General features: G+C 31.8%; 2 protein-coding genes across 2 annotated transcripts; one reads left to right on the top strand and one right to left on the bottom strand.

Moving 5' to 3' along the window:
• Positions 1-4,330: 4,330 nt before the first annotated feature.
• LOC107639406 (uncharacterized protein At2g39795, mitochondrial) lies at positions 4,331-7,134 on the top strand. Its single transcript, XM_016342892.3, has 3 exons — positions 4,331-4,656; positions 6,321-6,649; positions 6,749-7,134. Exons 1-3 carry the CDS (start codon positions 4,387-4,389, stop codon positions 6,906-6,908), a joined length of 759 nt encoding a protein of 252 aa, XP_016198378.1. The 5' UTR covers positions 4,331-4,386; the 3' UTR covers positions 6,909-7,134.
• A 2,566-nt stretch (positions 7,135-9,700) lies between these two features.
• On the bottom strand, positions 9,701-12,994 carry LOC107639407 (NADPH-dependent aldo-keto reductase, chloroplastic-like). The gene is made up of 8 exons (XM_021121237.2): positions 12,753-12,994; positions 12,516-12,675; positions 12,362-12,412; positions 11,503-11,579; positions 10,812-10,899; positions 10,435-10,710; positions 10,075-10,320; positions 9,701-9,962 (listed from the first exon to the last, which is right to left on the bottom strand). Exons 2-8 carry the CDS (start codon positions 12,645-12,647, stop codon positions 9,876-9,878), a joined length of 957 nt encoding a protein of 318 aa, XP_020976896.2. The 5' UTR covers positions 12,648-12,675; positions 12,753-12,994; the 3' UTR covers positions 9,701-9,875.
• Between the last annotated feature and the right edge of the window lie 594 nt (positions 12,995-13,588).

Here is a 13,588-nt window from a genome sequence, read left to right as displayed (position 1 = left end):
GAATAATATACATTAAATCATGTCTGTATAATCAAATCAAATCAAATCAGATGTATATCTAATCATATTAATTAATTGTTTCTGTTTTAACCATTAAGATATCAAAATATAAATGTTGTACTCTTGAGAATACTTTATAATGCTGTACATATACTTTCTTTCAATGATTAATACAAAAATGGGCAGATTTATCCAATGGCTCATTTTTTTTTATATGGGAAGCTTTGGTGTGTTGTGCCTCGTTATGGGAAGTGTGGGTGCTACGCTCAATTGTGGGACAGCTTTTTCTAAAAAGTGGGGTTGAGAAATCGGACCATGCGTGTTCTTTGGAAGCCCACTAATCGGACGGTCCGATTTGAGTGGGCGGAAAATTTGAATTTGGGCAAGGTAATCAGACCGTTCGATTTTCATATAGTTTTAATTTTTTTATATCGTGAAATTCAACACGGACCGTCTGATTTGCTGTGTGTGATATATATATATATATATATATATATATATGTATATATACAAGTATGTGTATTTCGGATTCACAGATCCTCTCATCACCTTCTTCTTCTACTTATTTTCTTCTTCTTCCCTCAGTTTCTCCTTCTCTGTTATTTCGGATGAGGAAAAAAATTTGATAGTGAAGTTCATATTTATATAAGGGAGAAAAATGGATGATAGAGTTTTACTAAAGGTATATTATTTCGGTCAGATTTTGTTACAAACATATGAAGAAGTGAAATTTATTTGTGAAAATTCATTAGACATTGTTATTCCATTCACAATCTCATTTGAAGAACTAAAAGGTGTGATTTGTGAGAAGATACATTCTGAAGTGTCAAGAAAAATATCATGTATTTTATACAGATATCCAATACCAGAATTTGGTGGATTCGTTCAATTTGAAACGAAATATGTAACTGATGAAGCGAGTATGCAAGAGATGTTTTCAATGTACATTGAAAGTCGCGCCCGGATATCGTTTATTGAGTTGTATATTGAGTTTGAACAATCGGAAGCCGACCGGAATATTGAACAGAAAGATTACAACAGTGACAGTGAAGAAGAGTTTGAAAGTAATTATGAAGTTGTTGGTCCAGACAGAGACAAAGATCAAGGTGACGGCACTATGGCTCCAAATGTGACAGAAGTGGCAAATGCACTCGCAAACAAACATCCATTTGAGGAGCCATCTTTTATGCGAGTTTTGGATTTGGAAGCCATGCATGCTCCCGAGTTTTCAGAATATATGAATACAGGTACGTGATTGCCTATATTAATTAGCATTTCTTTGGGTGTTTGTTTAGTTGAATTTAAGATAATAATCTTTTTAGTTAGTTATTAATTTAGGTAAAAATTAATTAGTATTTACTAATTAGTATTTATTTATGTTGTTATTTGATTATGTTTTTATTTTGTTAAAATCTAGATAATAACTTGATCTAAAGTTTATTTATGTTAATAGTAATGTAGTGATTTACTTTTAATGCGGTGGTAATTTAATTTTAATTTCACTTATTAAATATTTATATATTAAATATTTATCGTGTTGCTGTTGTCGTGGTAGAAATTCCTCTTGTTGCAGATGGTGAATTTGCTGTGGGAATGGAATTTAGTTCCAGAAAAGCTGTTATTATGGCAATGAAAGATTATACCATTCGATGAGGTGTAGACTATCGGGTGTATGAGTCAGAGCCGTTGACATTTTATGCCAAGTGTACACAGTATGGGTCAGGTTGTGATTGGCTGATCAGGATTAGCATGATCAGCAGAAAGTACTGTTGGGTTATAAGAAGGTATAATGGTGGTCACACTTGTACCAGAGCCACCATTTCTTAGGATCATTTGAAACTGGATTCGAGTACAATTGCAGAAGCAATAAAGCTGTTGGTTGAGGCTGACCCCTCCATAAAGGTGAAGTCAGTTAGTCAGTTATTGTAGAAGTACAGTCGAAGTTCAATTACACCATCAGCTATCGAAAAGCATGGTTGGCTAAGCAAAAGGCGGTGAAAAAAAATATTTGGAGGTTGGAAAGTATCGTACGAATTATAGCCACGTCTTCCAGTGTCACAGCACATTCACCAACTGGAAGGTGAAAGGTATGTTTGTCTGTGTGCCACCTTTCGACTAGAGCATTTACCAATGTTTTCTGACATTGGACTACTCCAATCTGGAACGCATGATAAAAACCAGTAGATCGTAAATGCTCTTCCCTCCTATCATTGTACCGATCCAAAGGGAAAATGGTGATCACATGTCAACATCCGTAAACTCTACAAAAGCATATCAAATTATTATTAAAATCATTAACAATTACTAATTTACTACTAAAATATAATAATTTTCTAACTATAGCAACTAATTTATTAATCTCATGCTAAACTTTTTGTTAAATACCAAATTTAGTAATTACCATGGACGACAAACTTATCAATTAATTAACTATCATTATTGAAAAAATTTAATTAACAATCCTATAAATTATTTCAAATAATTTTTAATTTTTAAAATTACGATACTATTATCATACATATTTTACTCATTTTGTTTCCAATTGAACATTAAATTACATAATTATTTATTTATGTAATCATACATAATTCCTATATCATTAACAACAAACTACTTTACTAATAATAACCACTAATAAATAAATCTAATTTTTATTTAACTAATAATATTTCACTTTATTAAACCCCAGCTACACTAACATATTTATGTCAATTAAAAATCTAACAACAAACATAAAATTATTACTGAAGCAAAAATATATTATATCTTACAAAACCTACCTAATTATTACTCAAAATTCCCAAAACTATTCCCAAAAATTATACCACAATCAAACGTAATAATTAATTTAATTTTTATAATTATTCCAAAAAAATTCTAAATATGTATATTTTTTACTAATCTATTTAAATATTGTCATTAATTAAAATATTCACTAACTAACTATAGCTTTAACTATAAATTTCTAATTTCTAACGGTAATAACAATTTTTCAACCTACGTGTTCCTAAATCAAATTTCTAACATAATAATAATTCTAAAATATATAATATTTATTTTATTTAAATATATATTCCTAAATTTTTAATAATAATAATAATAATTTTAAAATATAAAAAATTAAAAAAATAAACTTACATAATCCAAATGGCTGAGATAATTTATAATATAAAATTTAAAACGATCAACATCTTTACAATTTTGTTTCTTTGACATTTTCAATTTTTTCTTCAACTTGCATAAAGAAGAATGAGTTTCTGGAGGCTGAAAACGAAGAAAAAGAGAAAAAGTTAGCTGCTGGTGGGATTCAAGGAAACTGAGGGAGTGAGTTAGTGCTGGGGAAGCATGTTGGTATAAGGGAGCACTGTTCTAGGGGGGAAGGAAGGGAGCACTGTTCTAGGGGGAAGGAACACACAAATCGGACAGTCTGATTTGTGTCCCCTAATCGAATTGTTCGAATTCTTTTAACGAATTTTTTCTGTCCGATTTCTATATTCCTGATACTACATGCAGATAAAGCACCCATATTCTTCATAACACCGTATCACACCCAGGGACAGACTTACGCGCGCGGGGTGGGGGGAGTGGAGGCCTCGGCCCCAACTTTTTTAAAAAAAGATTAATAGTAATAAGTTATTAAGTACGATTTAATTTTTTTTAAAATTTATTTAGTATTTAGTCTAATATAAATAAAAATCCAGTCTAACATAAATATTAATGATTTCTAATATCTAAAAAGTAAGTAATAATATTAAAAAAATATGAAAAGATATTATTACTAATATTTTTTAATTAAATAAAATTTTTCAATTCCCATAAAGTAGATTTTTTTTTTCTTGTGAGCGTCCTTCTTGATTTATTTGGTATAATTTTTTTCCGTTTCAACTACTAAGAGTTCTTTTTTAGTTATGAATATTGTGAAGAATAATTTAGAAACAAAATGAAATATAAATTTCTTGTTAATTGTTTTTAATTATATTGAAAAGAAAATTGCAGAAAAATTTGACACAAATTTTATTATCGATGAATTTTATGAATGAGGAATCGACCACTTCGTTAATAAAAAGTACATATATATTTTTTGTACTTTAAAATATATTCTTTATTAGTATATTTTTGTAATGCATTTTACATTATATAATTTTTTACATAATTTTTTAATATTATATATGTTAATCACACCAATCTCTTTTCCATATTAAAATAAAAAAGTGTTGTCCAATCCACTTTTAGCATCGACAGTAAAAAGTACTTTATCTTTTAAAAAAAAAACCCGAAAGAAAAGTAACGGGTATATAAATTGCAAGTCCAAGCGTGACACCCTAAAACCCTAAACCCTCTTTTACTCGTTTTGCTCCTCTACTCTGTCCAAACCCCAGCTCTCAAATGGCCATGTACACCGCGCTACGCCGTGCTTCCTCCGCCGTGATCCCCCTGGCTCTCCGCCGTACTACGGCGCCATCCTCTTCCAGAACCTTCCACAGCGTTCTCTCCGCTGGCGTCTTGCTCAGCGGACAGACAGCCACTCGTACTGTTGTAGCTCCTTCTCTTCGCGTCGCTAACAGCTTTGCGACGAAAACAAGTGCCGATGAAAACCTCGTTCAAGTCCTTGAATCTGAGATCAAATGCGCCTACGATGATAACCAATCACAGCATGTAAATTTTCTCGATTCTCGTTTGTTCCTTTGTGGTGAACAATTAAGTTCATCCCCTTTTATTAATTATTAATTTTCTTCTTTGCACTGAATAATAGGTGTTGCTTTCTTTAAAGTTAGTATCTTCAGCTTAGCCGTTGCATTTTCCCCTCTGAAGTGTTTTCTTTATTTATTTAATCACTGCTTTTTCGTTATTGTTGATTAGTAAGAATGTTAGGTAGATGTGTATTCAAGTAGTATTAGCTTTGTTGCTTTTGGCCTGTCAATTTGTTTGAAAAAGAAAATGATTGTAACATGACATTGGAAAAGGCATAGGAAATGGAATCCTAGAATTGCATAGTATGCATATATCATATATCTACTTGTTAAGAAGCTAAGGTATCACTTGTAATTTGAATGAAAGAATTGGAATAGTTTAGATTTAAGAATTCAAATTATTGTTGTTATTAACAACTCATGATGGTCCTTTTTACACATAATTAGGAGTTGGTTGCATTTCGTTCTGTCTCTTAATAAGCTAAGATCATTGTTTGACAAAATTTTCAAAGCTAATATCTTTTCTCAAATTATGCTGATCTTATCCTATATTATATTTCTCAAAATATTCTGCTTCCAGTATTTAAACTGAGCGCCCCACGTTGTGGTACTGTCTTTAATTCATTTGTATGTTTGACTTGTATGTGTAGATAGGTGATGGAATTCTGCTGGTTTTAGTTACATACCAGTTACCCTATGAACTATGTTGTGACCGGATCCAATAACCTTATTTGTGGGTATATTAGAAATATATTGCTTATGCAACTTCAACCTCTGCTATCTTATCATGTGAAAATCAGGATGAACATCGGTTGGTTGTTTTCTTTATTGGTTTTCTCCTATGATGCACGGACACTGACACGGACACGGGACACGACACGACACGGGACACGTTGACACGCGAATTTTAAAATCATATATGACACGCGGACACACATATATATAAAATATAAAGTATTTTTTAGATAAATTGTAATGATATTTTGATATTTTATTGATATTAAAATATAAATTAAAATGTTTAATGTCTTGTTTTTAATTATATCAAGTATTTAAAATATTTTTTTGTTTTAATAAATAATAATATATACTATATCTAAATTTATTTTAAGAATATATGTTAAGAATAATACTGGACATGTGGACACGTGATGGTATTTAGGTGCGTCCAGACGTGTCCGGAGAAGAATTTTTTATTTTTTATTAAGACACGGTTGGACACAGCAGACACGCGTGTCGGACGAGTGTCGGTGAGTGTCGTGTCCGAAATGTGTCCGACACGCGGACACGATAACTCAGCGAAGTGTCTGTGCTTCATAGGTTTTCTCAAATTCTCTCTAGTTTCTTTCTCTCTCTCTCTCTCTCTCTTACCCCCCCCCCCCCAAAAAAAAAAACCCATCCTTAGTAGATTTTGACTATTCTTTCTTTCTGCTTCATTTTTTCTCTTTTTCATCCATAATTTGTATGCTATGATTAGTTTGGTGTCATCCGTTCTTTAATTAATACTTCCAAAATAGTTTTGTCAACATGCATTGAGGAGCTGCTATAAAGATCATTCATTGGTTCTTTCTATACAAATGAGTTGCGTTTGGTATTGCAGTCATATTGGTTCTTGTATACCTTTCTCAGGTTGAAATCCCGGATGATTTTCCTTTTGAAATCGAAGACAATCCTGGAGAAAGAACCATACAACTTAAGAGACAATACCAAGATGAAACTATTAAGGTTCAAGTTGACATCCCTAATGTAGCACTTGAGGGAAACGAGGAGGATGATGATGAAGGAGAGAAGAGTAGTGAATCTAGCATTCCTTTAGTTGTGAGTGTCTTCAAAGGAAATGGAGTGTGTCTCGAGTTTGGAGTGACGGCTTTCCCTGATGAGATTACCATTGATAGCTTGTCAGTGAAGAATCTCAATGAATCTGAGGACCAGCTTGCATACGAGGGACCAGAATTCACGTAAGCATTTTATTAATATTTTATTATTTCTTATTTACCGTATAATGTTCCTTTTCTCTTCCCTTCCCTTTAACATATCCACTCCATTATTTCTTACAGTGATTTGGATGAAAATCTGCAAAAGGCTTTTCACAAGTATCTTGAGATCCGGGGAATCAAGCCCAGCACAACAAATTTCTTGCAGGAATACATGTTTAGTAAAGACAACAAGGAATACTTGGGGTGGCTGAAGAGCCTTAAGAACTTTGTTGAGCAATGATTTTAGAAATGAGTTACTGTTTAAAGGGCAATCAAAAGATGATAGATCCCTTGTTAAATTTAGGTGGAACATTAGCATGTTTCTTCGTGTATCATGATGGGATGAGAAGTACTGTGGATTACTGGACTAACAATTTTGATAGACCTTATTATTGGTCACCATTGTTATTATACTTAAAATTTCACCCTTAAATGAAATAGTGTATGGGTGGTTCTCCCATTTGTTATCTTTCCCTACAATTGTTGAGTATGTCTCACCAATCAGCATTGTTTTAGTTTTGCCACATACAGTGAATCCATTCATCATGGCCTTAATTCATTGATTGAGTAAAGTATTGTTTTTATCTTTAATGTTTGAGATAAGTTCTAAAGTTGTTCATATGTTTAAATTGTCCTATTTAAATTTCTAATGTTTTAAAATTAGAGTAAAGACCTAATTCGGTCTTTGTCTATTTTCATGAAGGACAAAATCTCTCTTGTTAAAAAAAAATGACATTTGGCCCTCAATTTTTTTTATTTTAGGACAATACGATTTTCTATTAAGAAATTTGTTAATAAATAGTAGCAAAATAAAGATTGTGGGAGTTTTATTTGTAATTTGTGAGAGATTTAAACCCCCTCACAATGTTCTTTTCAACAATATAATTTACCACTATTACCACCATTTTTTTCATCCTCATTATTATTACTTCTATCTCTATTATTTTCATTATGTAATCATATTTTATCACCATCATTATCTCTTCTACTATTATCATCACTAATACAAATATCATCAATATTAATGTAATCTTATTTCATTTTTTGATCGATGCTATTTTTTTTCTTTAAAAGGTTTTCGTACTGCAATTACTTTTTCTTTTTCTGAGGCATAATTTTCAGCAATGGTCTTTTTCTATTTAATCACCACCGATAAAGAAAGTTTTTAACAATAAACTTATTAAACGTTTGAGACAACTTTAGAACTTACTTTAAACATTGAGAACAAAAACGATATTTACTCTTCATTGATTTGCTTCTATGCACAAGATTCATCTGCAATGACTAAAACTCAAACAACCGAGAGTATGGTTAATAGTTCTTGAGAATAAGACTGGTAAAAGTTACATACATACTTTGTAGGTGAACTTTATGTTGGCTATGCTGTCTTGACCAAGAGTTACACTACTCTATTCTATAAAATTACAAAATATGTTTTACCAAAAAAAAAAGATTACAAAAATATGATCTGCGGAACAAAATTACAAAAATGCCATGCTTTTTGTTGTATTTCCAGAATAGTAGTTCTTCATTTTGAATTAACATTGAACCCATGACATCTTCATTTCCGAGATCAATAATGGAGGAAAACTAGTTATCGTTGCTATGAAATTCTCTAATAAGGACCCTGAAGAATAAAAGAACAAATAAGTGGAATTGTGGAATTATTCTTTAATTAAATTAACAAATATATAACACGATTAAATGAGCTACTGCTATGCATAATTGAAGAGAGTATTAGATGGTTGAAAATTTTATTAAAAAAAGCAGCATGCTAGAAAAATGGATCCAAGACTCAGCTATAAGTATACTAACATGATCACCAAAAATACTAGATATACCAAAATCAACTATTATATATTTATATATATATTTTTTGATGATTCTATATATTTATATATAAATACATATGTTATTTAAGTTATTTTTAATATATATTTTATATTAGTATTTAATTTGGATATATATCTAGTATGAGGGCATTATCACATACCAACTTTTGTATTGTACCTTCAAAATGTACTGTTTTAAAAATAGACTTGATCATTATTTAGGATCGGGTTTGGGTCAACACGAACCCAGTCTCAAAAAGGTATATATGTTTTAAATTAATTTTAATATTATGTTATATTAAGTGTAAGCTTATTTTATTTTTAACCACACTTGTTGAATTAAAAAATAGATCAAAGTCAAATTAGAATTTATAGACAAATTTAAGTTTAAATATGGATATCAACTTCTCAAGGACAAGTTTTTTCTTTATAAATAAGTACATCATAAATAAATTTCTTTGTAAATTATTGTTAGAGATTTAAAGGCCTGGTTTTCACCCGATTTGGTCCCGGTATAATTATAACCCGAAATATTTAGGTTTCATCGGGTCTAGAGTCGGGTTGGAATCTAAAAAATAGACCCAATGTATATTTAGGATCGAGTCTGGGTTAGGACAAACCTGGTTTTATCCTGGCCCATGTGCACCCCTAGTTTGTGGGCAGCCAAAGTTCGAGCTTGGAACGGCAGCAATGGAAGAATGCCAAGCTGCAGGAGTTGATTACGAAAGATCAGGGGTGTAGTTAGGTTTCGGGTCAGGTGGGTGTTGGATGACCCGTTTGCTAATAGTGTTTTGGGTTTTTGTTGGCCCAGTATCCTAAAAAAATCCAGAAATATAACTTAACTGTCACGTCAGCTTTTATTAACGCAGAGACAATTTTGACTATTAACTTTTTATTTAGTTGCTAAAATTGTTATGAGTAATGCTAGGGACCAACTTTTTTAAAATTAATTTCTTAAATTGTAAATCCTCAATCATAAACCCTTGACTCTAATTTCTAAATTATAAATTTAAACTCTAAAATTGGTTAATATTGACTACCTAAAACTTGGTTCTCTATACTTTCTTATAATGCAGATTATTTTAACTATAATCGATGTTCGATGCATATGAAAGGATTGCTTAATGTCTCAACCAAAATAACTTAAAATAACAATAACTCATTATACAAAAGGATTGCTTAATGTCTCAACCAAATAAAGAATGAAACAATTTTGATCTGTTGTTCATCTGTGAAAACCCCTAGGAACAAGGGTTGATTGTTTTTAACAAGATAAAGATTACTACAAGAAAGGACATTACCACAATTTGCATTAGTAAGAAGACACTGTTAAAATTACATCCTATACTTCTATAACACAGAAAAGAAATTGCACTTCATATTTCTCCATCCCACAACTCTTCAAGACTTTTGTAGGGACTACAGGTTTCGTGCACCGCAGTGTCCCCGCGAAGTAACCGTTGCTGCATCACACATAAAAGGAATGAGAAAATTGTAGTAAAACAGACAACTTCTTGAAAACATGTCACAGGAATGATTAGTTCGTATGTTTTCACTTTTCAGAGGAATTCAAACCTGATGAATCTCTGAGAATTTTGAGAAGAGCTCGGGAGGGATGGACCAATCAAATAAGCTAAGGTTCTCCTTGATCCTAGATTCATTGACACTCTTCGGAAGAACGCTGTGACCACTTTGGATTCCCCAGCGAAGAGCTACTTGTGCCGGAGTCTTGTTAAGTTGTTTTGCAATATCAATCAACACTGGTTCCTTCAAGACTTCCCCCTTTATCCATGACCCAGGAGAGCCTAAAGGTGAATATGCCTGAATATAAACAGCATTTTATGTTTTATGTTTTATGTTTTTGTTGTTAACAAAATCACAGGGAATAGACCCTTTAAACATACAAATAAAGTTACAAGATGGGAAGAAAAGTACTGTGAGATGAACACCGGTGGATTTGCAGAAATTGTGAAGAGCAGGTTGTTGCCACACGGGGTGGCACTCGACTTGGTTAACTGCTGGCAGAACCTTAGCGTATTGGAGCATGTCTTGAAGCTTCTTGGTGGAAAAGTTGCTCACCCCAATTGCCCGTGCCTGACCGGAGGCATATAAACCTTCCATTGCATTCCATGTCTCTGGAAGACACAATGGAGCCATGATCTCGGGAGCCCAACCTCGTGAACCTGGCTTTGTCCTGAACGGCCAATGCATCTGTGACAAAATACTCTCAAGATCAAGATCAGCCCATTTCATAAAGGAAGCTTTTAGTTTCAGCAGCGTTCCAGGGCTAAGTTCGAAATCAAGAACCATACAAGATATAGATCAATGTAGTCAAGCTGCAGATCTTCCAGAGTCCTAGTCAATGCCTTTGATACATCTTCAGGTGCACAGTCACTAGTCCTATATGGAATAAAAACACAATAAAATAAAATCCCAAGTGAGTTGCAGGTTTTCATTTCATTACTAAAAGCAAAGGAAAATGGCTCCCTAAAATGGATTTGTTTTTAAGTGAGAAAGTCAATAGAAATATGATGCACCCTTTTAACAACAGACTACATTTTGCAAATTCTTATTGAATCAAGAAATCATCATGGGTAGAAATTCTTATTGATCCCATTTTATTCCTTCCACTTAATTTGGGCTATAGAATCCTCGCAAAATTTCGTCTGCTAAGCAATTTCTGTGATCTGATAGTGGATTTTCCCCCTCTCACTTTATACATAAACTCATAGTAAATGAGATCCTTATCCAATATCAAATACAACAAATAAATGATCAAACAGCACTATCATGTCACAGATCATATCTGTGTTTGACTCATTTATGCTTAGATATCTTTTAATAATATCTTCCAAGGTTTTCTACATAAATCCCCTTATCCAACATCAAATAAATGAATGAAATCTATAAGGGTCCTTTCATCAAAGGGTTGATCTAGGGAAAACAAATTGAAGACTAAAAAGTTTGGTCAATTGAAGAGAAGAACTAGTTCATAACACAAACCATATCTTTGATGTTATGAACAAATCACTACGCTGTACTACCCCACTGGAAAACAGCTTTTTCAGTGCATCCCCTACCTGCATCAAATTCAAATATAAATTCCTTGCATCAACTTAACCAAAAAGCAAAAGAAATTTCGCCTGCTAAGAATTTTATTAAAGCAAAGAATTTGAGACTGATTCTCACCTTATATTAGATATATATGAAGTTACAGTTGAATTTAAGTATGAGTTATACCAGAATTTATTATTAGAAAATATTAGAAATCAACTTTTTTTCGCCAAAAAATAGCAACAGCTCTCTTTCCCTCTCTGCAATAAAAAGTTCAAACCTTTAACCTTTGCCCATCGACTATTTATTGGTTGATTGTACCTTAAAAAATAAGAATAATGCTACACATCTAAGTGTTTTTATTAACCAAGTCCAACCAAGTTGGTCTAATATCAATAAAAATCAATTATAAGTAGCATTACTCCAAGTTTTATTATTTAACTTGGTTGGACTTGGTTCATAAAAAGATTTGGATGTATAGCATTACTCAAAAAATAATTGGTTCCTAGTAAACTGATAAATATTATGTGTACACAAAAAAGTAGCCACCATTGATTTGTGTACATATAGATGTGTTATTTCATACAACTTTTAATGTGTATTTCATATTCCAAAATGTATACTATATGGATGATTTGGTGGTTGGTTTTTTGTGTACATACAGCATGGTTAAACCGATTAATAACTGAAACTAAACCTAATCCTAAGTTAAACAAATCAAATCAAATTAAATTTTACACTCAAGTTATAACAAACTTATTTATCTCTTAACAATAAAGAATTGCAGGAATAGGATCCAAAATTTTACCTCTTTTTCGTTATCATACACCCTAGCACAATCTATATGCCTATAGCCAGCCTGCACATACAGCATTGCAACAATTTCATTTCAATTGAACAAAATCAAAATTGGCACAAAAATCACAAAGCAAATGCACAAAAGAAATTCAAAAGAGAAGCACCTTGACTGCAGCAATTACAGCATTACCAATTTCACCTGGAGGAGCTTTCCATGTTCCAAGACCAACTGACGGTATCTTTCCTCCAGTGTTCAGATCAAAATACAGAGGCCCGTGTGCTGTTTTTTTATCCATTTCCAAAAATTTGCAACAAACACTACTCCTAAAGAGAGAGAATCAGAATTAAAATCACAAAATTACGAACCAACTTAAAGAATCAGATGCAATAAAAATGCATACCTTATGATGATGATGATTATGATCAAGTGTAAGTGTTAAATTGTTGAAGCAAGTAAATGTGTACGTTGGTGTGTTATTGTGCAATGGACCAAAGATTTAGGCATAAGAAATGGATCATTGCTCTCTAACAAGAAATGCGGAGCAATGAATGAAAACATAAAAGACGGGGAAGAAGTTATCTCCACCCAAGTCGCTTTTTGGCAACGGGAATTCCTAGTTAAGTAGTTATTAACACGAGTAACGCACACCAACTTAGGAAAATTTTTTGAAATAAATTAAAAAAAAATAAATATTTTCCAAAACAATTTTTTTATCTTTATTTTAAAAATTTATTATTTTAAGTTGGAGCAAGTTTGCCCACTTTGTCATAGAGCTATATTTGGATAATTGAATTAATGTTACAAGTTTACTTGTTCAGGCTTTACTGAAGTTCCTTTTAAAGTTATCTCGCTTGAACAACAGCTTGAAAACAAATTTCTCTTAATTGTTAATTACATGAATTAATTGGGATATGTATAAGCAAATTTGCCAATTTTGTTGAAGCTCGCCTGCTGTAGCAACGAACTTCATTAAAACTAACAAGTTCGCCTATTGGTGTAGCCAACTTGCTCTTATTTTCGTAGAATTTGGATTATATTAGTATATTTTTATTTTTTTAATTTAAAACTTAAATAGATATAATGTAAATTACAAATTTAATTTAATTTGATAACAATAAACGTAGTTGTATTACTGTACGTATATGATTAATTATGTTTATTCAGATTTAAAAAAATTAACCATTTAAAATCGGTAATTTTAAATTAAAAATTAATGTACACGTATTATTTTTATAT

The sequence above is a fragment of the Arachis ipaensis genome, chromosome B4 (assembly GCF_059453495.1).
Source record: "Arachis ipaensis isolate K30076 ecotype BB chromosome B4, ASM5945349v1, whole genome shotgun sequence".
In the NCBI taxonomy this organism is placed as follows: Eukaryota; Viridiplantae; Streptophyta; class Magnoliopsida; order Fabales; family Fabaceae; genus Arachis; species Arachis ipaensis.
Note: the sequence above shows the minus strand (reverse complement) of the source record. Positions and strands in the feature narration are given on the sequence as shown.